We start from the raw sequence: 27,105 nt of genomic DNA on the forward strand, positions 1-27,105 counted from the left end.
TACCTCACGAGGTGTCTGTTGCGGGGAGAGGAAGGGAAGGAGATTATAAGCCACTCTGAGACTCCAAGTGAAGGGTGGGGTATAAATTCAATCTCCATCTCCTCCTCCTCCTCCTCCTTAATACAGTGAACTAAACCTCCCTTTGCTTCTCCTGCTAGGTGGGTATTACCCAGTGAAGATCGGGGACCTGTTCAACGGGCGCTATCATGTGGTGCGGAAACTTGGCTGGGGGCACTTTTCGACCGTCTGGCTCTGCTGGGACATACAGTGAGTATATGAGGCAGCTGGGGCCAGTGAAAGGGCCCAGAGAGCCAGTGTGGAGTAGAGGTTACGAGGACCAGACTAGGATCGGAGAATCCCAGGTTCGAATCCCCACTTGCACCATGGAAGCTTGCTGGGTGACCTTGAGTAAGTCACCTTCTCTCGGCCTAACCCCTCTCACAGGGCCGTTGTGAAGATAAAACTGAGGTGAGGAGGAGTGACGTTAGCTGCCGTGGGTCCCTGTTGAGGAGAAAGGAAAGGAAGGGTCCCCTGTGCAAGCACCAGTCGTTTCCAAATCTGGGGTGATGTTGCTTTCACAACATTTTCACGGCAGACTTTTTACGGGGTGGTTTGCCATTGCCTTCCCCAGTCCTCTACCCTTTCCGCCCAGCAAGCTCATTTGACTCATTTGACCGACCTCGGACGGATGGAAGGTTAAGTCAACCTCAAGCCGGCTACCTGAAAAACCAGCTACCATCGGGGATTGAACTCAGGTCGTAAGCAGAGCTTAGGACTGCAGTACTGCAGCTGTAACATTCTGCACCACGGGGCTCTTGTTGAGGAGGAAAGCAGGGGATAAATGAAATAAGTAAATGCATGCAAGAAGGAAGAGCTGGAAGAATCAGAATATGTTTGAAGCTGTGTCGTGCTGGGCTTAGAACATCAGTCTAGGTCCTGAGTTCAGATCCCTTTTTGGATGTGGAATTCACTGGGCAACCTTGGGCCAGTTCCCTTTCTGTCAGCCTAAAGCTACCTCACAGGGTTGTTGTGAAATTTAAATGGAGGAGAAAGGGGCTATGTTTGCCTTTCTGAGCTTTTGGGAGGAAGGATGGAATAAAACCAGGGCTTTTTTGTAGCAGGAACTCCTTTGCATAATAGGCCACACCTCCCTAATGTAGCCAATCCTCCAAGAGCTTACAGGGCTCTTCGTACAGGGCCTACTGTAAGCTCCAGGGGGATTGGCTACATCAGAGGGGTGTGACCTAATATGCAAAGGAGTTCCTGCTACAAAAAAAGCCCTGAATAAAACTTACCTGTATATATCTGGGTAGACCGCTCTCATCAGATCTCAGAACTGAAGCAGGGTCAGCCCTGGTTACTCCTTGAGTGGAGGATCGCCAAGGAAATCCAGGGTTGCTACGCAGAGGCAAGCAACGGCAAACCACCTCGGAACCTTTTTCTTCCCTTGAAACCCTTACGGAATTACCGCAACCAGGGGTAGAACTCTAGCAGGAGCTCCTTTGCCTATTAGGCCACGCCCCCTTGAGGTAGCCAATCCTCCAAGAGCTTACAAAAAAGGGCCTTGTAAGCTCTTGGAGGATTGGCTACATCAGGGGGGTGGCCTAATAGGCAAAGGAGCTCCTGCTAGAATTCCACCCCTGACCACAACTCAGCTGTAACTGACAGCAACAACGACAAAAGATGGCTAACCCATCAAGGGACCTTGTGTGGCTCCTGGAGTCCATTAGAAAGCAAAATGTCCTGTTTTGAGAAGTAGCAAAACTAAACGTATGATGAAGGTCAGGGAGGAGGAGAAGAAGACGACATTGGATTTATATTCCGCCCTCCACTCAAGAGTCTCAGAGCGGCTCACAATCTCCTTTATCTCCCTCCCCCACAACAGACACCCTGTGAGGTGGGTGGGGCTGGAGAGGGCTCTCGCAGCAGCTGCCCTTTCAAGGACAACCTCTGCCAGAGCTATGGCTGACCCAAGACCATGCCAGCAGGTGCAAGTGGAGGAGTGGGGAATCAAACCTGGTTCTCCCAGATAAGAGTCCGCACACTTAACCACTACACCAAACTGGCTCTCTTTTTAGAAGAGACACAGCAAGGTGCTTGGGGGAAAGAGAGCAAAGAGAAGAAGCGGTAAACACAGGAAGTGGGTTTTGTACCATTTTTTTTGCAGAGATGTTGCCTGTTTATCTTACATGTTAATGATTCCCCCCCCCTTCCGCTGTGAGACACGGAAGTTTTTTTTTTGAGAAGGTAATTGGGATGATCAGGATTATTCTCCAGGTGGGCAGAATAGCTCCTTGGCAGCCATCCATGCGCAGACTAGTGGTTCAGGCACGAGGACGTGAAGAGTTGGAGCCAGAGTGCATGCGCGGGAGCAACCAGTGGAAAGTGCTGCAGGTCCCTGCTGATTCATGGCGACTCTGTAGGGTTTTCAAAGCAAGCGATGTTCAGAGGTGGTTTGCCATTGCTTGCCTCTGTGTACCAGCCATAAGAACAGGCCAAACTTGCTTAACGTAAGAGCTACGTAGAATAAATGTCAGATTTTTGAGAGCCTCAAGACATGGTCAGATGTTTTGAGAGTCGCAAAATAGGAAGGAAGGAGGGAAGGAAGGAAAATAGATGAGGGAGGGGGGAGAGGTGGACAAAAAGCAACTTTAACGTTCAATGCATTCTCCAAGCTGCCAGTTCTCCGAGCCACGGTTTGGCCACCCCTGGATAAGAACATGCCATGTTGGATCAGGCCAGAGGCCCATCCAGTCCAACACTCTGTGTCACACAGTGGCCAAAATACCCCAGGTGCCACCAGGAGGTCCACCAGTGGAGCCAGGACACTAGAAGCCCTCCCACTATGCTCCCCACTCCCAGGCATCCAGAATACAGAGCATCACTGCCCCAGACAGAGAGAGAGAGTTCCAACGATAAGCTGTGGCTAATAGTCACTGATGGACCTCTGCTCCATATGCTTATCCATTCCCCTCTTGCAGCTGGCTATGCTTGCAGCCGCAGCCGCCGCCACCTCCTGTGGCAGTGAATTCCACGTGTTAATCACCCTTTGGGTGAAGAAGGACTTCCTTTTATCCGTTCTAACCCGACTGCTCAGCAATTTCATGGAGTGCCCACAAGTTCTTGTACTGTGATCAAGGGAGAAAAGGACTTCTTTCTCCACCTTTTCTATCCCATCTGAGATTGCTTCTGAGGAGCAATTTTGGGCTTCCTTTGTGGTCTCCCACCCAAGTCCTAACCAGGGCTGACCCTGCTTAGCTTCCAGAGAACTGATGAGACTAGGTTAGCCTGGACCATCTAAGTCAGCCTTTTGTTTGCTCGAAAAACCCCAGCCCCTCCCTTGTTTCATATTATTCCCTGCTTTTATTGAGAATACAAACAGTGGGAGAGAAGTCCAACTGGTCTGGGCTCGCAGAGAATGGTGAAGACAAAAGGCAAATAAACAGTTAACCTTTGTTCCTGGATTTTGAATAGGCCCTCGAGGATCCCAGTCTCTGGCGGCGGAAGCAGCTAATTTTATTGCACAACTTATTAAATATGCCGTTCCGTTTTACGGCTTTTAATTTTAATCTCTGTTTTGTTACAATTGGTTTTCAAGGCTGCTAGTAGTCTTGGGTGGGGGAGATTATCTCCTCATTATCTCTCTCTCTTCTGTCTAGCATCTGTTGTCTATGTCTCTTTCCTGTATCTCAGGGGCGGCCAAACTTGCTTAACGTCAATGTTCTCTCTAAGCTGCAGGGTCTTGTGAGCAAAAATTCTACTTTGTGAGCTACTGGCATTTAAAGTTGTGAACTGCTGCATAAATTCTTGTATTCCGGGGTCATCCTTCCTGAGGTAAGACAAAAATGTGTGAGCTGGAGGTTAAGAAACTGTGAGCTAGCTCACACGAACTCAGCTTAGAGGGAATGCTGGTTAAGAGCCGCGTAGGATAAACGTCAGATGTTTGAGAGCCGCAAGTCGTAAATGTCAAATGGTTGACAGCTGCAAAGGGAAGAAAGAAGGAAAAATAGATGGGGAGGGGAGAGGTAGAAAGAAAGCAACTTTAAGTGCATTCTCCAAGCTGCCAACTGGCTTGGCTTGGAGAAATGATTTAAAAAGTTAAATGCCTTCTCTAAGTCGGCCGACAGGGCAATGAGGGCTTTGAGAGCCACACGATATGTTTGAAAGAGCCACATGTGACTCCCAAGCCTCAGTTTGGCCACCCTTGATCTATTTCTATCTTTTTATCATCTGCCTTGTGTCTGTTGTCCTATCATCTTTTTTTTTTTTGCTATCATCTGTCTGTCTCTAATCTCCCTGGCATGATTCTGGGCCTAGCGAGGCCTGCAGGCCCCAGGGAAGCCTGCTTAGGAGTACTGGGATGAACCTACATTCCCCAGGGTCCCCTCTATCCCTCTGCTTGGGTGACAAGCGTTTTGGAGGGAAACTGGCCCAGAGAGGGGTGCGGCCTGGGAAGAGAAGATAAAAGGGCCAAACCCAGGAAGGGGGTGTTCTTTTCCTAGGAGGCAGAGCTGAGGAAGAGCTGCTGCCAGGGAGAGACCCTTGCCCTATGAGGAAGGGTAAGTAGGCTCAGGTCTGACTGACAGTTTAGGGACAGTAAGTTTAAACGCATTAGGGCATTTGGTTATTTTCCCCTTCACCCCTTTTACTGTTTTTTTGCACCTTGTTTGTTATATTGCACTGACCTTTAAATAAACCTTTTCCCCCCTTGTTGTTAACTCTGCCCGGTCCTCACGCCCATTATTTGGCCTAAGCTAAGGGAGGCCTGAAGGGCTTGGGAGGGAACTATGGGCCTTCTCAAGGGAGACCCTTAACCCAGAGTGGTGGCAGCAGTTGGTAAGACCCCCCCCTGAGTCGTGACACTCCCTAACATGTTTCTCTAGCTGTCGTCTAGCTATCTGTCTCTTGTGGTTTATCTGTCATCTATCTATCTATTGTCTGTCGTCCATCTCTCTATCCTCTATCTATCATCTACCTGCCGTCCACAGAGGACTGTATCCCCTCTTTCCACCTCCAGGCGGAAACGTTTTGTGGCTCTCAAGGTGGTGAAGAGTGCCGTGCACTATACAGAGACGGCCGTGGATGAAATCAAGCTTCTGAAATGTGTGAGTTTCTCCCTTCCTCCCCAGGCCTGCAGTTCGGCATCAGTTTCCAGGTAGAAGTGGTTGAGGGTTGTTCCTCCCCCGTTGTCATAGGGTTGCCAACCTCCAGGTGGTAAGCAACCAAAGTGAAACACAGAGCTCTCTCAGCCCCACATACCTCACAAAGCGTCTGTTGAAGGGAGAGGAAGGGAAGGAGATCGTAAGCCTCTCTGAGACTTCTTTGGGTAGTGAAAAGCGGGGTGTAAAAACCAACTGCTCCTCTTCTTGGCAACTGGGGAAAAAGCCATTTTGGTCTGGGGGCATGCAGCTACTGACCTCTGGCCTGGGATATTCGCTTTCCTAATTTCTGCCGATATCCTTCCCCCCGTTCCAGGTGCGGGATTCGGACCCCAGCGACCCCAAGCGTGAGAACATCGTCCAACTGATCGATGACTTCAAGATCTCAGGGATCAACGGTGTCCGTATCCTTCCACCATTTAAGAATATAAGAGCCCTGCTGGATCAGCCCAGTGGTCTATCTAATCCAGCATCCAGTCTCACGCAGTGGCCAACCAGTTCCTCTGGAGGGCCAAGAACAGGCCATAGAGGCCAAGCCCTTCATAAGAACATCAGAAGAGCCCTGCTGGATCAGATCAGTGGTCCATTTAGTCCAGCATTCTGCCCCACACATTGGCCAACCAGTTCCTCTGGAGGGACAGCAGCAGGGCAGAGGTCAAGACCTTCTCTGATGTTGCTGCCTGGCTCTGGGAGTTCCCCTCAGTCACTATGGCCAGTAGCCACTGATCAACTTAATCCTCCATGAATCTATCTAAGCCCTTTTGGTGAGCCAGTTTGCTGTAGTGGTGAAGTGCGTGGACTGGGAGAACCGGGGCTGATTCCCCACTCCTCCGCTTGCACTTGCTGGAATTGCCTTGGGTCAGCCATAGCTCTCGTAGGAGTTGTCCTTGAAAGGGTAGCTTCTGGGAGAGCTCTCTCAGCCCCACCCACCTCACAGAGTATCTGTTGTGTGTGGAGGGGGGGGGTAGCTGAAGGAGATTGTGACCGCTCTGAGATTCAGTGTATAGGGTGGGATATAAATCCGATATCTTCTTCTTTTTCAAGTTGTTTATTCCTGTGGCCATCACTACATGCTCTGGCAGTGAATTCCACGTGTTAATCACTTTCTGTGTAATGTTGTATTTCCTGCATCTACTGCCCATCGGCTTGGATTCCCCCTGAATTCTAGTATTTAGGGAGAGAGATTAAAAATTGAGCAGGAATCCTGGAAATAAATGGGGCAGAGGGAATTAGGGGTGGCCTTTTAGCAGACTGGGGAAGGGGCCCAGTGTGCTATTGGCTGTCAGGAGCCTATCTGCTACACCTGTGGCCATCTTCACTGTGGCTTAAACTACACAATTCCTGTGGCACTTCAGGGGCCTCTTGGCTTAGCGTCCTTCGCGACTGCTCAAGTCTCCCAGCAGGCTCTCACAAAAGACTTGGTGTACACCGTATCACGCAAGGGATTGGGCGTGTGGTTTTGCAAAGTCATTCTCTCTGATTTTGGGGGCCTGCCTCTCCTTGACTACCTGGCCAGATGTCTGCATGGTCCTTGAGGTTTTAGGGCACCAGCTGCTGAAATGGATCATCAAATCCAACTACCAAGGGCTTCCTATTCCCTGTGTCAAGAGCATCCTATGCCAGGTGAAGGTGGATGGGGCAGTAACGGGCACATAGGGAGGTGTGGGGATTGGTATGTAAAGCTAAAACCCTTCGTACCGTTCTGATGCTGCTCGGGTTAAGTTACAATATTTCTTCTCTGTTATTACTATGAGTTGTCAAGTCTGGGTTAGGAAATACCTGGGGAGGGGCAGGACCTCAATGGGGTATAATGCCATAGAGTCTGCCATCCAAAGCAGCCATTTTTTTCAGAAGAATTTATTCCTATTGCTCAGAGATCCTTGTGGAACATCTCCCAGAGAACGGAACAGTAGTGTGTCAGGGATAATTGTTCTGAGGTAATAGCTCCCTGAGAACAGAACATTAGTGTGTCAGGGAGGACTGCCCTGAGGTAAAAATTCCCCAAGGATGGAACAGTAGTGTGTCAGGGAGGATTGTTCTGAGGTAATAGCTCCCTGAGAACAGAACATTAGTGTGTCAGGGAGGACTGCTCTGAGGTAAAAATTCCCCAAGAATGGAACAGTAGTGTGTCAGGGAGGATTGTTCTGATGAGACAACTTCCTCAAGAACGGAATAGCAGCATGTCAGGGAGCTGTGTTCTATCTAAGTCCTCCTCTCTTGTGTTTTGTGGGAAAACTGGGCTAAAACCATAGAGTTTTGCACCCAAAACAAGAGTGTCGCTGCAAACATCCCCAGTGTGATGATATCACTTCCATGTGACATGTCAAGGATGTTGTGGCTGTTGGGGGTGGGGCCTCACCTGTGGGACTCACTAGTTCTGTCCAGAGGTTCACTCAAGATAATTGAGGCGACAAGTTCTAGAGTTGCCAACCTCCAGGTGGGACCTGAAGATCCCCCAGACACACTACTGTTCTGTTCTTGGGGAATTTTTACCTCAGAGCAGTCCTCCCTGACACACTAATGTTCTGTTCTCAGGGAGCTGTTACCTCAGAACAATTATCCCTGAGACACTACTGTTCCATTCTCTGGGAGATGTTCCACAAGGAAAATAATTCGTTACCCAACCTATTGTCTGAAAGTAGTCGTTTCAGACCACACACTTTTTTCTCTGCATGTGTGGAACTGGCTCTTAGATTGGGAAAACTGGATAGAGGAGGTGTTGTCTGCCTGTCTCTTTGGCCTGAGTCAACTAAGAATCTAAATAAATATCTGGAGTCGCAAAAAAGGTTAAATATTCTGCCTCCTAAGTCTCCTCGACTCAAATGGGCTAGGAACTCCCCCTTTTTCATTACATTTGTTTGGAATGCTGGTCAAAGATTCTAGAACATGAGTCCAAAACCAGTTATTAGGTTCTGTGTGAAAATGTAAAAGCAAACTTTTCAATGTTGCATTCCTTGAGGATGGTCAGAATTCTCTCCTCCATCGATCGGAAAACAGAAAAACTGACAGGAATCTTCCCTCCAGTCTGAAATTCATATGGGAGGGTTCCATGTCCTTATCGACTGCTTTCTGACCAATGGTGAAGTGCCCATATTCCTGTCTTTAAGATACAGCCCTCAGCAAGAAAGGGTCCTGCTCCAAGCACAGGATGCTTGACTTCTTTTTCTCCCTCACTGGAAGGGAGACCAAAGCAGGCCTGTCCATGACCTTCTAGACAGAGCCTGGGCAATAACACCAAAGAGGAGTGTGTGTGTTTTCTATTTCTGGGGGCTGAATGACTTCTGGGTGCCATTAATGGAGCAGCAAATTGTCCAAGGTTATTTCTGTTTTCTCACTAATTTACTGCTGAGTAGTCTCTTCAGGCCTAAAAGTGCATTGAGCTTGCTCAGAAAGGCCTTGAGAAAAGCCAATAGTGCCGTGCTGTGGAAACGGAAGTACAATGCTGGTGATGATTTCCCCTTCTGTGTGACTTTTAGGCGTCTCGGAAGAGAGAGAGGCCGCCGGTCAGAGGCAGTTCGGGACTGGGATTGGCCATTCCGGACCTTCCTGGTTGGGGTTGCTGAGCTTTGTGACTGGATGTGGGAGCCGAAACGTGGCAAGAAGAATGTTGAGTGTTTTCAGCAGCCACATGAGGGTGGTATCAGCACATCACTGCCGTTTTGATGGCAGGCTGAGAGTGCGGCCTTGAAGCCATCTAGCGAGGCTGGTTTCGAACCTCGCTGAGGTATAGCTGGACCTGTCAGCTGCTTTAGAGCATCAGGCCGGTCTCCTGGCATTTACGCCAAGCCCAGCCTGGCTGGAGGCTTCGTCTTTTCTGTCAAATGCCGGGCCCACTGTTTCACATTCCTGTTCTCGTCTGTCCTTGAGGAGGACACAGCAGACAAAAGTAAAGCTCTGACTCTGGATGTTCTTGGCCTCTGGACCCTGTCCATTGGTCTTCAGGGGCAGCTGCTTGGCCATTTTTTGAAACTGGATAGGTCTCAGATCACTGCTCTGGTCTAGCAGGGTTATCCCAACATTCCTGCTTCCGTTCTCATGAGGTACTTGATACCACTGCTCAGTGTTCATGTGGAAGGCAGAGAGCGCAGTGTGGTTTCCCTTGTTTTTGAGCCTGCTTCTCCTTTCCCAGGTCCTGCAGGGCCTTGACTACCTCCACACCAAGTGCAAAATCATCCACACAGACATCAAGCCAGAGAACATCCTGTTGTGTGTGGACGAGGGTTATGTGAGGCAGCTGGCAGCTGAGGCGACTCTCTGGCAACAGGCTGGGGGGCCTCCCCCTTCCGGCTCTGCAGGTAAATGGTTCCATCCCTGTTTGTGCTCTTGAATCCTTGTAGGGGTATTCTTGTCCATGCTGGGTGGAGAAAGCAGGGAGAGGGCCAGCAAGCCGGGTTCTCGGTCAGATGGAATTAAGAAGAGATAGCTTGGGGAGTTCCAAGTTACAGCTTGTGCAACTGTAACTAATGTGAATTGGCAGTGTGGTAGTGTGAAGGGCTGTGGCTCAGTAGCAGAGCCTCTGCTTGGCATGCAGAAGGTCTCAGGTTCAGTCCCCGGCATCTCCAGTTAAAAGGACCAGGCAGGAGGTGATGAGAAAGACCTTGACCTGAGACCCTGGCTCTATGGCAGAGCCTCTGCTTGGCACGCAGCAGGTCCCAGGTTCAATCCCCAGCATCTCCAGTTAAAAGGACGAGGCAGAAGGTGATGGGAAAGACCTTGACCTGAGACTCTGGCTCAGTGGCAGAGCCTCTGCTTCGCATGCAGAAGGTCCCAGGTTCAATCCCCAGCAACTCCAGCTAAAAGGATAAGAAAGACCTTGACCCAAGACCCTGGCTCAGTGGCAGAGCCTCTGCTTTGCATGCAAAGGTCCCAGGTTCAATCTCCAGCATTTATTTATTTATCGAATTAGATTTTTAGACTGCCCTCCCCTTAAAAACAGGGCTCAGGGCAGCTTACAACACGATAAAATTCCAATACAGTTTGTAAGTTACTGTTAAAAATTCCAGAATTTAAAATATACTTAAGAAATCTCCAGTAAGAAGGACCAGGCAGGAGGTGCTGGGAAAGACTTCTGCCTGAGAAAGTTCCTTTACAAGTTACAGCAGAGGAAGGGTGGGAGAAAGAAAAGGTCTGGAATCCTAGACAAAACAAAATAGGAGAATTTGAGGAGGGGCGTGTCAGCCAGAGAGAGGTGCCAGAAAATTGAGGTCGAAGCTGTCTGAAAATGATAGATGATGGGGAATTGCTCACCAAGTGACCTGCCAGCTCCTAGAATCATAGGGTTGGAAGGGGCCATACAGGTCATCTAGTCCAACCCCCTGCTCAATGCAGGATCAGCCTAGAGTGTCCCTGACAAGTGTTCGTCCAGCCGCTGCTTGAAGACTTGACAAGTCCGTTGTTCTTTCCTTACATGCTAAGAAACCACATACGGCCTCCAAGCCTCCATTGCTGATCATTCGGATGGAATATGAACTTTTTAAAAAGGTCCCAGCACACACAAAAGGGGGGGATCCAAACATAAAAGTCCCATTGTGCCTTTTTGAAAATGACGCAAAATAGCACATGCTTTCAGGTTCTCCTGAACTCTGCATCAGGTTGAATGTTATGTGGAAAGAGGAAGGGAGGGGACAAACATTTTGGCCCAAGAAGCTACAGCCTTTGCAGCCTGTAGAATGCATGCTGGGAAGAAACAAAGAGCTGAAGCCTCCAGATGTTTTAGGGTTTTCAAGGCAACAGATGTTCAGAGGCGGCTTGCCATTGCCTGGCTCTGTATACCAACCCTGGACTTCCTCGGTGGTCTCCCTTCCAAATACTAACCAGGGCTGACCCTGCTTAGCTTCCAAGATCTGATGAGATCAGGCCAGCCTTGGCCATCCAGGGCAGGGCAAGAGATGAGCAGAGATGGTTTGCCATTGCCTGCCTCTGCGTAGCAACCTGAACATGGTGGTCTCCCAACCAGGCCTTGAATTCAGCAGGAGCTCACAGGAGCACCACCCTTTCTCCACTTCTTGTGTGATTTTGGGCAGCAGGTGGTTTGCTGGCCTTTTGACTGGAGGGGGGGCAGCCAAGGAGAGCCCCAGGTGGATCTCCAGCCAGTCCAAGCAGGCCTCGCTCACCCGGGGCTCTTCTTTCTTGCGTCGGGTTGCTTTTGGCTGGTGAGGGGGCGGCATATGCTAATGAGTTATGCTAATGAGCTCCACCACCTGTTTTTCTACAAAAAGATCCCTGCTCCCAACCAAGTACTAACCAGGGTTGATTCTGCTTAGCTTCCAAGATCTGATGGGACTGGGTTATCCTAAGCCATCCAGGGCAGGACAAGAGATGTTCAGAGGAGGTTTGCCATTGCCTGCCTCTGCATGGCAACCTGGACACGGTGGTCTCCCGGGCCTGATTCTGCTTAGCTTCTGATATCTGATGGGATTGGACTATTCTGAGCTATCCAGGTCAGGGCAAGAGATGAGCAGAGGAGGTTTGCCATTGCCTGCCTCTGCGTAGCAACCTGGACATGGTGGTCTCCCATCCAAATACTAAGCAGAGCCAATCCTGCTTAGCTTCCATGGTCTGATGGGATTGGGCTAGCCTGGGCCATCCAGGTCAGAGCAAGAGATGAGCAGAGGTGGTTTGCCATTGCCTGCCTCTGCGTGGCAACCTGGACACGGTCTCCCGGGGCTGATTCTGCTTAGCTTCTGATATCTGATGGGATTGGACTATTCTGAGCTATCCAGGTCAGGGCAAGAGATGAGCAGAGGTGGTTTGCCATTGCCTGCCTCTGCGTGGCAACCCTGGACATGGTGGTCTCCCATCCAAATACTAAGCAGAGCCAATCCTGCTTAGCTTCCATGGTCTGATGGGATTGGGCTAGCCTGGGCCATCCAGTTCAGAGCAAGAGATGAGCAGAGGTGGTTTGCCATTGCCTGCCTCTGCGTAGCAACCTGGACACGGCGGTCTCCCTTCCAAGTACTAACCAGGCTGAGCCTGCAGTAGCCTCTAACAGTGGCACCAGTGGATGTAGCGAGTGCCACTTGGAGCATATCAAAGCCCAACAAAGAGGCATGGGACCACAGCTGGAAGTAGGCATGCATGCACAGTTTGAGCAGTTGTGCGTCTGTGCCTTGAGAACTTCACAGATGAGTCACACAACAAAAGGAGTATGGGAAAGAAATTGCGAGTAATGCAATAAAGTGGTCATTGATCTTTCTACACCACACTGACCGGGGTCACATTGGCACAACATTGGGATGCAGGGCTAAATCCTTTCCTGGTCCAATGAAATTCAAACATTGGCCTTTTGGATGTATAGCCCAGCAGTACCTGGAAGACCAGGCCTCCCAGATTCTCTCCTTCAAGTGCTCCAGATTGTTCATGACTGCTGTTTTGGTTTTTCTCGGTGTCTGATTCTGGGAATCATTTCTGTCTCTTTCTCTCTCCCCCTTCCCCCTTCTCTCCTTGCTTCACCTGTGCGCCTCTTCCCCCCAGTCAGCTCTGCACCCCAGGAGATCATGGTAAGTCCTTTTTGGGGGGTGCCACAACTTTACAGTTGGGAGAGGGTGAAGTTTTGCGTGGCCTGTTTCTGAGCTTGCTTGCCTCTCTGAAGCTGGCTAACGCATCACCTGAAGCACCCCAATTTGTCCTGAAGAGTCCTTTTTTTGCGGGGGGGGGGCTACAGCATGCACTAAATCAGGGTTGCCCAACACAGTGCCTGTGAATGCCACAGTGCCCACCAAATGTTTTCAGAAAGTGGGTGGGGCTCTTGCCCAGCACAGCTTGTGATTGGCCATAGAGGCTCTGATGCGGTGGTGCACAGTAAAATGTCTTGTTTGGGTGCCATCTTGCCACCAAAGTGTTGGCTTTGTTCTGCCTCTTGCTCCTCTTTCCTCCACTGCGAAGAAAGACTCATTTTCCTATGTAGAGGCTGCAGTGAGGGGGAAGGCGATAAAAACCTGAAGTCAGAGGGGCAGATAAAGGGAAGGAGATAGGGTTGGCAACTCCAGGTTAGAAAATTCCTGGAGATATAAGGGGTGGAGTTTGGAGAAGGTAGGGTTTGAGGAGGAATAGGACCTCAGACAGATACAATGCCATTTCCTCCTGGGGAACTGCTGGAGATCACTTAGATTTACAGTTGCTCTCTAGATGGCAGAGATCAGCTCCCCTTGAGAAGGTGGTGGTGGGGGTTAATGCCTTCACTTGGGTGGATAGGAAGACAGCAAGGGTGCCAGGCGCTCGCCAGAGCCTCCTAGAGCCCATTGGATTTTTCTTCACAACGGGCCTTACTCCTATTTACAATACCCCTTTTCTTCCCTGTACTTGGGTGTTCTTCTGTGGGTGGAGTCTGTGGCCCCGCCTTCTGCAGCAGCCATTTTGAAGTTGTGCCCACCACCCTGTGTCAGAATTCCAGAGGTGCCCACGGGTTCAAAAAAATTGGGGACCCCTCGAATAAATAGTGCTCTGCACCCCCCAACAGGGCAAATAACGACTCCCATGAGTCATTTTGTTGGGTGAGAAGCGGGGGGGGGGGCAAGTGTGAAGTCACACCTCCCACTGCAGCAGAATCTCCGGGTGAGCGTCGCTGCGATCCATCAATGCAACTGGTTGTGATCCTGAAGTCACTGCTGCCTCTTGGACTCAGACTCCCCACTGCACTTACACAGAGACATACCATCTGGTTCAGACCCGAGGGACCCATCACTCACCCTCTGCTCAACTGAAAGGAGTCAGGTGCCTTACAAAAAGGGTGAGGTCGTGACCTAGTGGCAGAGCATCTGCTTAGCACGCGGAAGGTCCCAGGTTCAATCCCCAGCATCTCCAGTGGAAATGATCAAGCAGTAGGTGATCTGTGAAGGACCTCCAGCTGAGACTAGAGAGCCACTTCCAGTCTGAGCAGACAGTAGCGGGATTGATAGACTGATTGTGTGATCCAGTCCAAGGCAGTCTGTGAAATATCCAGCTTTTGGTCGCAGAGTTAGCTTTCAAAGCACCAAAGCACCGTAAGGAAAAATTTGATGCACTTAGAGATGGATCTCTGCAGCTCGTTTGGGCCCACTGAATCACACACTTTCAGTCTGCTTTCAGTGTACCTTGCAACCAATGTTCCCACTAAGCTGAGTTAGCGTGAGCTAGCTCACAGATTTTTAGCCTCCAGCTCACACATTTTTGTCAGCTCAGGAAGGACGGCCCCAGAGTACCATAATTTATGCAGTAGCTCACAACTTTGATGATGATGATGATGATATTGGGTTTATATCCTGCTGTATACACTGAATCTCAGAGTCTCAGGGTGGTCACAATCTCCTTTGCCTTCCTCCCCCTCCCCAACAGACACCCTGTAAGGTGGGTGTGGCTGAGAGAGCTCTCCCAGAAGCTGTCCTTTCACGGACAACTACAAGAGCTATGGCTGACCCAAGGCCATTCCAGAAGCTGCGAGTGGAGGAGTGGGGAATCAAACCCTGTGAGGTGGATGGGGCTGAGAGAGCTCTCCCAGAAGCTGCCCTTTCAAGGACAACTGCGAGAGCTATGGTTGACCCAAGGCCATTCCAGCAGCTGCAAGTGGAGGAGTGGGGAATCAAACCCTGTGAGGTGGATGGGGCTGAGAGAGCTCTCCCAGAAGCTGCCCTTTCAAGGACAACTGCGAGAGCTATGGTTGACCCAAGGCCATTCCAGAAGCTGCGAGTGGAGGAGTGGGGAATTGAACCCGGTTCTCCCACTTAACCACTGCACCAGACTGGCTCTCAGAGACGACTAAGGGAGAGGACATGATAGAGGTATACAGAAGCAGATAATTAGAGCCTCATCTCAGGGACCTCAGTGGGGTACAATACCATAGAGTCCACCCTCCAAAGCAGCCATTTTCTCCAGGGGAACTGCTGCCTGGAGATGAGCTGTAATTCCAGGGGATCCCCAGGTACCACCTGGAGGCTTTGCCCAGCACAAACCCAGCTTTGAGCTTTGGTACCTGGCAGGCCCCTTCCTTGGCCAGAGACTTTGACCCTGCCATGATTCTGGTGTTCTTTCCCCTCGTAGCAGTGGGGATCCACGCTGGGCCCCTCTAAGCTGAGTTAGCGTGAGCTAGCTCACAGATTTTTAGCCTCCGGCTCACACATTTTTGTTTTAGCTCAGGAAGGAGGACCCCAGAGCACACAAATTGATGTAGCAGCTCACTTTAATGCCAGGAGCTCACAAAGAAGAAGAATTGCAGATTTATACCCCGCCGTTCTCTCTGAATCAGAGACTCAGAGCGGCTTACAATCTCCCGTATCTTCTCTCCCCACAACAGACACCCTGTGAGGTGGGTGGGGCTGAGGGGGCTCTCACAGCAGCTGCCCTTTCAAAGACAGAGACTCAGAGCGGCTTACAATCTCCCATATCTTCTCCCCCCACAACAGGCACCCTGTGGGGTGAGTGGGGCTGAGAGAGCTCTCACAGCAGCTGCCCTTTCAACGATAACCTCTGCCAGAGCTATGGCTGACCCAAGGCCATTCCAGCAGGTGCAAGTGGAGGAGTGGGGAATCAAACCCTGTGAGGTGGCTGGGGCTGAGAGAGCTCTAACAGAAGCTGCCCTTTCAAGGACAGCTCCTGCGAGAGCTATGGCTAACCCAAGGCCATTCCAGCAGTTGCAAGGGGAGGAGTGGGGAATCAAACCCGGTTCTCCCAGATAAGAGTCCGCACATTTAACCACTACACCAAACTGGCTCTCTCAGTAGAATTTTTGCTCACAAGATTTTGCAGCTTAGAACATTGGCCGGGCCTCTTGGCTTCTTCCGCCTTTGAGCCTTGAAATCCAGTTTGCAGATGCGCTTTCCGCAATCCCCTAGCCACACAGAGGGTTGTTTTGCATGCAGGGCCACCCATAAGGTTTGGCCCAACCACGAGCTTTCCAACGATGCCTTTCAGATTATGGGAGGATTTCTCCGTGCCGCACGGGTAGCAGGAAACTTGGCAGGCGTGTGAGCACCTGTAGAGATTGGCTTCCTGGCAGCGGCTGTGATAACAGGATTGTGTATAAGCGATTCTTGCATTACGGCTAAGCTGGGCAAGTGGGCTGCCTTGTTCTCTGCCAGGCAACGCAAGGAAGAATGGGAGTGGCTCTAGAGCGTGGCAAGAGCTGGCATTTGCCAGGGCCCTCGGGGGTTATGGGGAGGGGAGAGAGCCCATGGTCCAGACCAGGGGTGGCCAAACTTGCTTAACTTAAGAGCCACATGGAATAAATGTCAGATGTTTGAGAGCTCCAAGACACGAACATCAGAGGAAGGAAGGCAACTAGATATGGGAGGAAAAGGTAGAAAGAAAGCAACTTCAACTTTCAAGGCATCTCCAAGCCACTGGCTGGCTTGGCGAAAAGTTTTAAAGGAACAAATGCCTTCTCCAAGCTGGCTGATGGGGCGGCGGGAGCTTTTGAGAGCCACACAGCATGTGCGAAAGAGCACGTGAACATCAGATGTTTGAGAGCTGCAAGACAGGAAGGAAGAAAAGCAAATAGATGGGGGTGGGTTAGTTTCCGTTCCTGCCCGGAGTGCCACACCTGGAACATTCCAGAAGTGGCACGTCTAAGTCCCAAATACAAAAGCAACATGTGCCTCTCAGGCTTGGCAAATTTCTTTTCGTAAATTACACCAGAAGGACGGACAAAAGGGAGTGCCACTTCACACAATGGGTGCAGCTCGTGGAACTCAGTGGCACCAGATGTACTGTTGATGGCTCAGAGATGAAAAAGGATTAGATTACTTCACAGAGGGTTTTTTTAAAAAAAAATCAGCATATTCGATGTAACGGGGCTGTGGCTCAGTGGCAGAGCCTCTGCTTGGGATGCAGAAGGTCCCAGCTTCAATCCCTGGCATCTCCAGTTAAAAGGACCAGGCAGGAGGGGATGGGAAAGACCCTGAGACCCTGGCTCAGTGGCAGAACAACTGCTTGGCATGCAAATGGTCCCAGGTTCAATCCCCAGCAACTCCAGTTAAAAGGACCAGGCAGGAGGGGATGGGAAAGACCTCGACCTGAGACCCTGCCACAGTGGCAGAGCCTCTGCTTGGCAGGCAGAAGGTCCCAGGTTCAATCCCCGTCATCTCCAGTTAGAAGGACTAGACAGGAGGTGATGAGAAAGACCTTGACCTGAGACCCTGGCTCAGTGGCAGAGCCTCTGCTTGGCAGTCAGAAGGTCCCAGGTTCAATCCCCGGCATCTCCAGTTAGAAGGACTAGGCAGGAGGTGATGAGAAAGACCTTGACCTGAGACCCTGGCTCAGTGGCAGAGCCTTTGCTTGGCAGGCAGAAGGTCCCAGGTTCAATCCCCGGCATCTCCAGTTAGAAGGACTAGGCAGGAGGTGATGAGAAAGACCTTGACCTGAGACCCTGGCTCAGTGGCAGAGCCTCTGCTCGGCATGCAGAAGGTCCCAGGTTCAATCCCCAGCATCTCCAGTTAAAAGGACCAGGCAGGAGGTGATGGGAAAGACCTTGACCTGAGACCTTGGCTCAGTGGCAGAGCCTCTGCTTGACATGCAGCAGGTCCCAGGTTCAATCCCCAGCATCTCCAGTTAAAAGGACCAGGCAGGAGGTGATGAGAAAGACCTTGACCTGAGACCCTGGCTCAGTGGCAGAGCCTTTGCTTGGCAGGCAGAAGGTCCCAAGTTCAATCCCCGGCATCTCCAGTTAGAAGGACTAGGCAGGAGGTGATGAGAAAGACCTTGACCTGAGACCCTGGCTCAGTGGCAGAGCCTTTGCTTGGCAGGCAGAAGGTCCCAGGTTCAATCCCCGGCATCTCCAGTTAGAAGGACTAGGCAGGAGGTGATGAGAAAGACCTTGACCTGAGACCCTGGCTCAGTGGCAGAGCCTCTGCTCGGCATGCAGAAGGTCCCAGGTTCAATCCCCAGCATCTCCAGTTAAAAGGACCAGGCAGGAGGTGATGGGAAAGACCTTGACCTGAGACCTTGGCTCAGTGGCAGAGCCTCTGCTTGACATGCAGCAGGTCCCAGGTTCAATCCCCAGCATCTCCAGTTAAAAGGACCAGGCAGGAGGTGATGGGAAAGACCTTGACCTGAGACCCTGGCTCAGTGGTAGAGCCTCTGCTTGGTAGTCAGAAGGTCCCAGGTTCAATCCCCAGCATCTCCAGTTAAAAGGACTAGGCAGGAGGTGCCTGACACTTTGGAAAGCCACTGCCAGTCTGAGTAGACAAGACTGACCCTGATGGCCTGATTCAATTCAAAGCAACTTTGTTAATTGAAATTGAAAACAAATGGGCAGCCCAGATGAAACTATTTTAAGTTAGGCAAACACAAGTCCGTTTCGCCTAGTGCCTGACAATAATAATCGGGTTGTGGAGTTCTGAACCAGTTCCAGTTTCTGAATTGTCTTCAAGGGTAGCGCAACATAGTGTGTGTTACAGTAGTCCAACTGTAAGATTGCAGCAGTGTGGATTAGAATGGGCCAAGTGGTTCCTTTACCCTCTTCATGCCCCCCGGCATCTTGAAGATGAAGATATTGGCTTTATGCCCCACCCTTCACTCTGAATCTCAGAGTCTCAATCTCCTTTCCCTTCCTCCCCCACAGCAGACACCCTGTGAGGTGGGTGGTGCTGAGAGAGCTCTGACAGAAGCAGCCCTTTCAAGGACATCTCTGCGAGAGCTATGGCTGACCCAAGGCCATTCCAGCAGGTGCAAGTGGAGGAGTGGGGAATCAAACCCAGTTCTCTCAGATAAGAGTCGGCGCACTTAACCGCTACACCAAACTGAGTAATCAGGACCGTGACATGGGCTGGGGGGCTTTCTCCCCTCTCAGAACGGGAAGATGTCCAAGAACAAGCGGAAGAAGCTGAAACGGAAGCAGAAGCGGCAGAGCCAGCTGCTAGCTGAGCGGCTCAAGGACCTGCAGCAGCTGGAAGAGCTGGCGGTCACGGCAGCGGGGGATACGAGCGAGTCCACGGTAGCTCAAGGTGAGCGTGGGGCTGGGGGAGGCAGCCCTCACACATGTCCCCTCTTCGAGCCCTGGTCCTTGCACCCCTTTCTGCAGCTTTAAAAAAACTTGCGTTTCCATTCCCTCTGACTCGTTCCTCTTTTCGTTTTATGGTGCTTGCTCCCTGCGTGTGCTGGGTTTTCACAAGCCCAGGTCTCTCGTGAGCAGTGCCCCCCCCCCCCTAAGCTGTGGAGTCTTGTGGCCAAAAATTCTACTTCGTGAGCTGCTGGCATTCCGGTTGCGAGCAAGCGATTTGGCTGCCGCATCGATTCGTTTGCTCTGGTGCCATCCTTCTTGAGCTGAGGCTTGAAGTACTTGAAGGGCTGTCATCTAGAGGATGGGGTGGAATTGTTTTCTGTGGCCCCGGAAGGCAGGACCAGAACCAGTGGGTTGAAATTAAATCAGAAGAGTTTCCAGCTCAACATTAGGAAGAACTTCCTGACCGTTAGTGTGATTCCTCAGTGGAACAGGCTTTCTCGGGAGATGGTGGGCTCTCCTTCCTTGGAGGTTTTTCAACAGAGGCTAGATGGCCATCTGACAGCAATGAAGATCCTGTGAATTTAGGGGAAGGTGTTTGTGAGTTTCCGGCATTGTGCAGGGGGTTGAACTAGATGGTCCTGGAGGTTCCGTCCAACTCTAGGATTCTATTAGGAAGAACTTCCTGACTGTTAGAGGGGTTCCTCAGTGGAACAGGCTTCCTCGGGAGGTGGTGGGCTCTCCTTCCTTGGAGGTTTTTCAACAGAGGCTAGATGGCCATCTGACAGCAATGAAGATCCTGTGAATTTTGGGAAAGGTCATTAGGGTTTGTAGAATCTTTCGGGATCAAGTGCCGTGTTCTACTGGAGAAAGTTTTCCTTCCAGACGTTTCATTCTCAGCTGCGGAGAACATCCTCAGTGGTGTTGCAGCCGGAGCAGGCGCTCAGACCTTCTTGGCTGCTGTGCAATGAGTGGGGCCAGGGCTGCTGGAGAGCTGCTATTTGTAGGCTGGAGGGGGTGTGATGAAAGGGCAATTGTTTTGTGGATGTGCCCATTGTTTGGTGGGGCTTCCTGGAAGGGTAGTGATAAGGAAACTGGCTGTTGAATGTGACCATTGTTCTGTGTTAATTGCTGGGAAGGTTGGAAGCAGCCAAGAAGGTCTGAGCGCCTGCTCCGGCTGCAACGCCACTGAGGATGTTCTCCGCAGCTGAGAATGAAACGTCTGGAAGGAAAACTTTCTCCAGTAGAACACAGCACTTTGTCTCGAAAGATTCTACAAACCCTAATGACGTTACCAGCCGTGAAAACCTGAATTCTTTGGGAAAGGTGTTCGTGAGTTTCCGGCATTGTGCAGGGGGTTGGACTAGATGGTCCTGGAGGTTCCATCCAACTCTAGGATTCTATTAGGAAGAACTTCCTGACTGTTAGAAGGGTTCCTCAGTGGAACAGGCTTCCTCAGAAGGTGGTGGGCTCTCCTTCCTTGGAGGTTTTTCAACAGAGGCTAGATGGCCATCTGACAGCAATGAAGATCCTGTGAATTTAGGGGGAGGTGTTTGTGAGTTTCCGGCATTGTGCAGGGGGTTGGACTAGATGGCCCTGGAGGTTCCATCCAACTCTAGGATTCTATTAGGAAGAACTTCCTGACCGTTAGAGCCGTTCTTCAGTGGAACAGGCTTCCTCGGGAGGTGGTGGGCTCTCCTCCCTTGGAGGTTTTTCAACAGAGGCTAGATGGCCATCTGACAGCAATGAAGATCCTGTGAATTTAGGGGGAGGTGTTTGTGAGTTTCCGGCATTGTGCAGGGGGTTGGACTAGATGACCCTAGAGGTCCCTTCCAACTCTATGATTCTATTTATTTAGTTAGTTAGTTAGTTAGTTATTCTATGATTTGTATCCCGCCCTTCCCATAAAAATGGCTCAGGGCGGCTCACAACAGACGATAAAACAGAATTTAAAACAGAATGTCTATGAGACAAAAATGTGTGAGCAGGAGTCTAAAAAACTGTGAGCTGTCTCACAGTTAACTCAGCTTAGAGGGAACACTGATAACAGCTAGATTCAAGTCTACAGCAATGTTCCCTCTAAGCTGCAGAGTCTTGTGAGCAAAAATTCTACTTCGTGAGCTCCTGGCATTAAAGTTGTGAGTTCCTGCATAAATTAGTGTGGTCTGAAGTCATCCTTCCTTAGCTAAGACAAAAATGTGTGAGCCAGGGTCTAAAAAACTGGCTCACGCTAACTCAGCTTAGAGGGAATGCTGGTCTACAGCCCTACCTGTCGTTTGAAGCGGTACAGTCTTTGCCACCATCTCAGCCTTCTGCGACCTTCGAGTGATATTCTGGTGTTCCTTTCTGGCCGCTGCATACCATTCATGCCAGAATTAGGAAGCTCTACAGGGGTCTCAAGAGCCCCGTGGCGCAGAGTGGTAAAGCTGCAGTACTGCAGTCCTAAGCTCTGCTCACGACCTGAGTTCGATCCCCAGAAGAAGCTGGGTTTTCAGGTAGCTGGCTTGAGGTTGACTCAGCCTTCCATCCTTCCGAAGTCAGTCAAATGAGTCCCCAGCTTGCTGGGGGAAAAGTGTAGATGACTGGGGAAGGCAATGGCAAACCACCCCGTAAAAAGTCTGCTGTGAAAGCAACGTCACCCCAGAGTCGGAAATGACTGGTGCTTGCACAAGGGACTACCTTGACCTTTAAAAAAAAAAATTATAGCGGAAGCAGTCTGGGGCAGTGGCACTTTTTATTTTTGGTGCTTGGGGAAGCAACAGAGAGAGGGCTTCCGGAGTTCTGACCTCCATGATGGCGCCTGATCTTTTGGCCACTCTGTGGCACAAGAGTGTCGGACTGAGTGAGCCATTGGCCTGATCCAGCATGGCTTCTCTTATGCTTTCATGACTGGCGCTTGCACAGGGGACTACCTTTACTTTTTGACAGGGGTCTCTCTTCTTTTTGGCAGACCTCAATGATGGAGCCCCCGTCCCTGTGGCCGGAGGAGCAGAGCCTTCGGGGGGGTCTTTGGCCTGCAGCCCCCAGAGCCTGACCTCGTCCTCCGGCTTCTACACGCACAACGCCTATGACAGCTGCAACGGGCACTCCACACCAGGTGCCGCCAGCCGCCCCTTCAGCCCCGACTCGGCAACGTCAGGTTTCTCAGGATCCGTCTTCTCCAGCTCAGCCATGTCGGGCATTTCAAACCAGCGGGAGCGTGGAGGGCTGCTCTCCCCCAGCTGTGAGTACGCGGAAGGCAAGACGGCAGAGGGAAGACATCAGGGCTCTTTTTCTAGCAGGAGCTCCTCTGCATATTAGGCCTCGCCCCCCTGATGTAGCCAATCCCCCTGGAGCTGACAGCAAGGCCCTGTAGGAACAGCCCTGTAAACTTGGAGGGTTAGCTACGTCAGGGGGCGTGGCTTAATATGCAGAGGAGTTCCTGCTAGAAAAAGAGCCCTGGAAAGATTTAATCTCTCAAAGTGGTGAAAGATCCTTTTCTTCTGCGTGCCGTTGGCTTCTCCCTTAGTGGACGTTCTGGTCAGTCAACGGCATATGGTTGCCAATCGCCCAGTGGGGGCAGGGGATCCCCTGGTTTGGAGGCCCTCCCCCCACTTCAGGGTCATCAGGGGGCAGGGGTGAGGGAAATGTCGGCCGGGCACTCCATTATTCCCTATGGAGACTCATTCCCATAGGGTATAGTGGAGAATTGATCTCGGGTATCTGGGGCTCTGGGGGAGGCTTTTTTTTGAGGTTTGCAGCATAGCATCCGATGTGTCTCTTCAACACACCGTCTGAGTTTCAAAAGGATTGGACCAGGGGGTCCAGTTCTGTGAGCCCCGAAAGGAGGTGCCTCTAGCCTTCATTAATTCCAGTGGAGGGAAGGCATTTAAAAGGCGCACAGTCCCTTTAAATGGGATGGCCAGAACTCCCTTTGGAGTTCAATTATGCTTGTCACAACCTTGCTCCTGGCTTCACCCCCAATACCTCCTGACTCCACCCCTGAAGTCACCTTGTTCCACCCCCAAAGACCCCAGATATTTCTTGGACTGGACTTGGCTACCCTACAACGGCAGCAGCTGAACAATCCACTTGTACATGATGTGGCAAAATTCCTTGTCCAACCACACCTCCCCCCTCTCTCTGTGTCTCTGTCTCTCTCTGTCTCTCTCTGTCTCTCTGTGTCTCTGTCTCTCTGTCTGCTCTGTGTTTACAGGGGGACTTCAATTTCTTAATTTGTTTCTGAGCAACAGTTGGGCTAATAATTGTCCTAGTGCAGGAGTAGGGAACAGTGGCTCTCCAGATGTTTTTTGCCTACAACTCCCATCAGCCCCAGCCAGCATGGCCAATGGCCGAGGCTGATGGGAGTTGTAGGGGGAAAACATCTGGAGAGCCACTGTTCCCTTCCCCTGTCTAGTGGATATTTCCTATAAATTTTTAAAAATTACCTGAATATTACAAGCTATTATGGGATCCATGAGGGTCACCTGAGCGCCTTCTTTGGGAGGGCTGTCATTTGGACCCCGTAAATCTAATCTTCATCATACTTGGAGGGCAGCTAGAGACGAGTTAGATGGAGATCCCCTGTGAGTTTGATTTCTCTAGTATGTTGGGGGTGGGGGAGCGTGTTCTACCACTTCCTGATCCTTGCAAACTGAGCCGGTTCGTAAGGTGGCTAACAATTCGTAATGGTCTGCAGTTCGCAAATGGGGCACGTCACAAACCCTAAACCAAACTGTGTTTCCCTGGTTTGCACCTGTCCCAAGTTGGGAAATCCTTGGTGGTTTCAGGGAGGGGAAGGATCTCAGCAGATCACACCTTCCAAAGATCGCCTTCCAAAACAGCCATTTTCTCCTGGGGAGCTGCTCTCTGTAGATGGAGATTGGTTGTAACCTCCAGGCCCCGTCTTGAGGTTGGCCAACCCACTGCAGCCTTAGAAAGCAAGTTTTAAGAGAAAACATCTCAACAGGTATGTGTAGTAGAAAGGTCAGGCGCACTTGTAATTTGAACACAGGCTTCCAGACTTCTCAGAAAGCCAGTTTGGTGTAGTAGCTAACTGTGCGGACTCTTATCTGGGAGAACCGGGTTTGATTCCCCACTCCTCCACTCGCAGCTGCTGGAATGGCCTTGGGTCAGCCATAGCTCTGGCAGAGGTTGTCCTTGAAAGGGCAGCTGCTGTGAGAGCCCTCTCAGTTCCATCCACCTCACAGGGTGTCTGTTGTGGGGGAGGGAAATAAAGGAGATTGTGAGCCGCTCTGAGATTCGGAGTGGAGGGCGGGATATAAATCCAATATCTTCTTCTTCACCTCAGGGGCTGGACACGGACTGGGTGCTTAGATGGGTAACCCTGGGATTTTTTTTTAAACACCTCCCCCTACCCACCTCTGCCCCTTTTCTTTTTCAGCATCTGCTTTCGGAACCTCCAGATTCCTGGTGAACCCCCTGGACCCCCAAAATGCGGACAAGATCAGAGTGAAGATCGCGGATCTAGGCAACGCCTGCTGGGTGGTGAGTGTGACATTGGGGCGGATGCCCTTCAACCCACAGGCACCTTTGCCCAGTTCTCTGGATCCAGTGGGAGAAATATGAAAAAAGCACCTTTACGTCCAACAAGTGCTAATGTTTCAAGCATGTTTTATATTAAGGTTTTTTAAAAAAAAATCTTTAATTGTACTTGTCCTTTATAAAGTTTATGACCAATTTCGCACTAGGCTTTTGATCTTGGTTTAGTCCTGTCCCCAAGCTGACATTCTACATTAGAATCATACAATCATAGAGTCGGATTCTCGTGTAGAATGTCAGTTTGGGGACAGAGTTAAACCAGGATGAAAGGTCTAGTGCGAAACTGGTCTCTGTCTCTGCTACCTAATCTTAAATAGGTACACACAAGGCCCAGCCTGGCATGGTCCGGCCCATCAAGGGCTCATTTATGTCAGATCTGGTCCTCACAACAAATGAATTTGACACCCCTGGGCTAGTCAATCAAGGGGCTTACAGTTACGGAGAACGGAGGTGGGGAGGGGGGGGTCTATACCTCTAGGGCGGCTACACACGTGAATTCCATTGTGCACCCAAAGGGGGTTTCACTTTGTTCCTGCCTCTTTTCAGCACAAACATTTCACAGAGGACATTCAGACCCGCCAGTATCGGGCTCTGGAGGTTCTGATCGGTGCCGTCTACAACACTCCGGCCGATATCTGGAGCACAGCATGTATGGTACGTCTAGGGGTCAACCCCCTTCTGGACTCCTTTCTCACTCTTCTCATTTTTCATTCCTCCGTTTGGTTAGGACAACCAAACTTCCGGCCTGTGCGCCAATCAAGGACATGCCATACCATTTTGCTTCAGTGCGATGAGCTTTGTTCTCCTCCTAAGCAGTGGAGGCAAGCCCAAGAGGTACCGCCGGGCTCAGCAGTAGGGTTGCCGGCCTCCTGATGGGAGTGGGAGAACCCCCGCTTTCACAGGCTCCTGTCCCCCTCCCACCTTTTCGGGTTGCCAATCCCCAGGTGGGTTGGAAGAAAAAAACCCAAAAGGTTTGTGTATATATCAGCCTCCAAAATATCTTAGTAAAAAATAAAGTCCACCTAGACACATCAGTAATCCAACTCCAGTTTATTTCCAGATTGTACAATCCATACTTATCAAATGGCTTCTGGAAATAAATTAGAGTTGGATTATTGATGTGCCTAGGTGGACTTTATTTTTACTAAGACAGTTTGGAGGCTGATATATACACGGAACCTTTTGGGGTTTTTTTCTTCCAATCCATTTTGCCGTGGGACTTTTTTGGTTGCTCAATCCCCAGGCGGGGGCAGGGGATCCCCCAGTTTGGAGGCCCTCCCCCCCCCCCGCTTCAGGGTCTTCAGAAAGAGGGTGGGGGAGGGAAATGTCTGCGGGGCGCTCCATTGTTCCTTACGGAAACTTATTTCCCTAAGAAATCATAGAGAATTGATCTGTGGATATCTGGGGCTCTGGAGGGGGCAGTTTGCTGAGGTAGAGGCACAAAATTTCTCCTATATCATCCAGTGCCTCTCTCCAAAATACCTTCCAAGTTTCATGGGGGTCCATGGGATCCAATTCTATGAGCCCCAAAGGAATGTGTCCCTATCCTTCATTATTTCCTATGGAAGAAAGGCATTTAAAAAGGTGTGCGGTCCCTTTAAATGTGAGGCCAGAACTCCCTTTGGAGTTCAATTATGCTTGTCACACCCTTGCTCCTGGCTCTGCCCCTAAAGTCCCCAGATATTTCTTGAATTGGACTTGGCAAACCTAGGCCTACTTCCAGTTTCAGGTCTACTTCAGGTTGGAGGTTACGCTCTGGTTTTTGGGCAAAATTGTATGGTTTGGAGCGAAGTTTACCTTAGAGTTTTGCCCAAAATCCAGAGTGTTACCCTTGACCAGAAGTAAGCCCGAAGCAGGAAGTAGGCCCAAAAATGCCCAACACCGTCGATCAAGTTTCTAGAGGAAATTTAGACGCCTTGATGGGCAGGTCTGTCTGTCCTCACCTACTTTCTAAACACATCAGGAAAACTAGGGCTGCTAATCCCCAGGTGGAATTTGTATATGAGTGTGTTTATTTTTGTTGACCTTGTATAATTTAATAATAGAAGCTGGTTTTCACGGTGGGTTATGTACCTTTGATTTTTTTAATCCCCAGGTGGGGGCAGGGGATCCCCCAGTTTGGAGACCTTCCCTCCACTTCAGGGTCATAAGAATGCGGGGGGGGGCTCTTCATTATTCCCTATGGAAACCAATTCCCATAGGATATATTGGAGAATTGATCTGTGGGGCTTTGGGGGGGGGGCTGTGTTTTGAGGTAGATGCACCAAATTTTCAGCATAGCATCCAGTGCCTCTCCTCAAAACACCCTCCAAGTTTCAAAAGGATTGGACCAGGGAGTCCAATTCTATGAGCTCCCAAAGAAGGTGCCCCTATCCTTCATTATTTCCAGTTGAGGGAAGGCATTTAAAAGCTGCGCAGTCCCTTAAATTTGATGGCCAGAACTCCCTGTGGAGTTCAGTTATGCTTGCCACACCCTTGCTCCTGGCTCCACCCCCA

General features: G+C 50.6%; 1 protein-coding gene across 1 annotated transcript in view; it reads left to right on the forward strand.

Moving 5' to 3' along the window:
• Positions 1-27,105, forward strand: part of SRPK3 (SRSF protein kinase 3) — a 45,161-nt gene that overhangs the window by 8,631 nt on the left and 9,425 nt on the right. The window contains exons 4-13 of the mRNA XM_060253257.1: positions 159-267; positions 5,018-5,105; positions 5,476-5,563; positions 6,676-6,782; positions 9,289-9,454; positions 12,633-12,658; positions 18,919-19,072; positions 22,019-22,291; positions 24,452-24,555; positions 25,156-25,263. Of these exons, the coding sequence (XP_060109240.1) occupies positions 159-267; positions 5,018-5,105; positions 5,476-5,563; positions 6,676-6,782; positions 9,289-9,454; positions 12,633-12,658; positions 18,919-19,072; positions 22,019-22,291; positions 24,452-24,555; positions 25,156-25,263 (1,223 nt within the window). The remainder of the gene's footprint in view (positions 1-158; positions 268-5,017; positions 5,106-5,475; positions 5,564-6,675; positions 6,783-9,288; positions 9,455-12,632; positions 12,659-18,918; positions 19,073-22,018; positions 22,292-24,451; positions 24,556-25,155; positions 25,264-27,105) is intronic.

Source organism: Heteronotia binoei, chromosome 13 (genome assembly GCF_032191835.1).
Source record: "Heteronotia binoei isolate CCM8104 ecotype False Entrance Well chromosome 13, APGP_CSIRO_Hbin_v1, whole genome shotgun sequence".
NCBI lineage: Eukaryota > Metazoa > Chordata > Lepidosauria > Squamata > Gekkonidae > Heteronotia > Heteronotia binoei.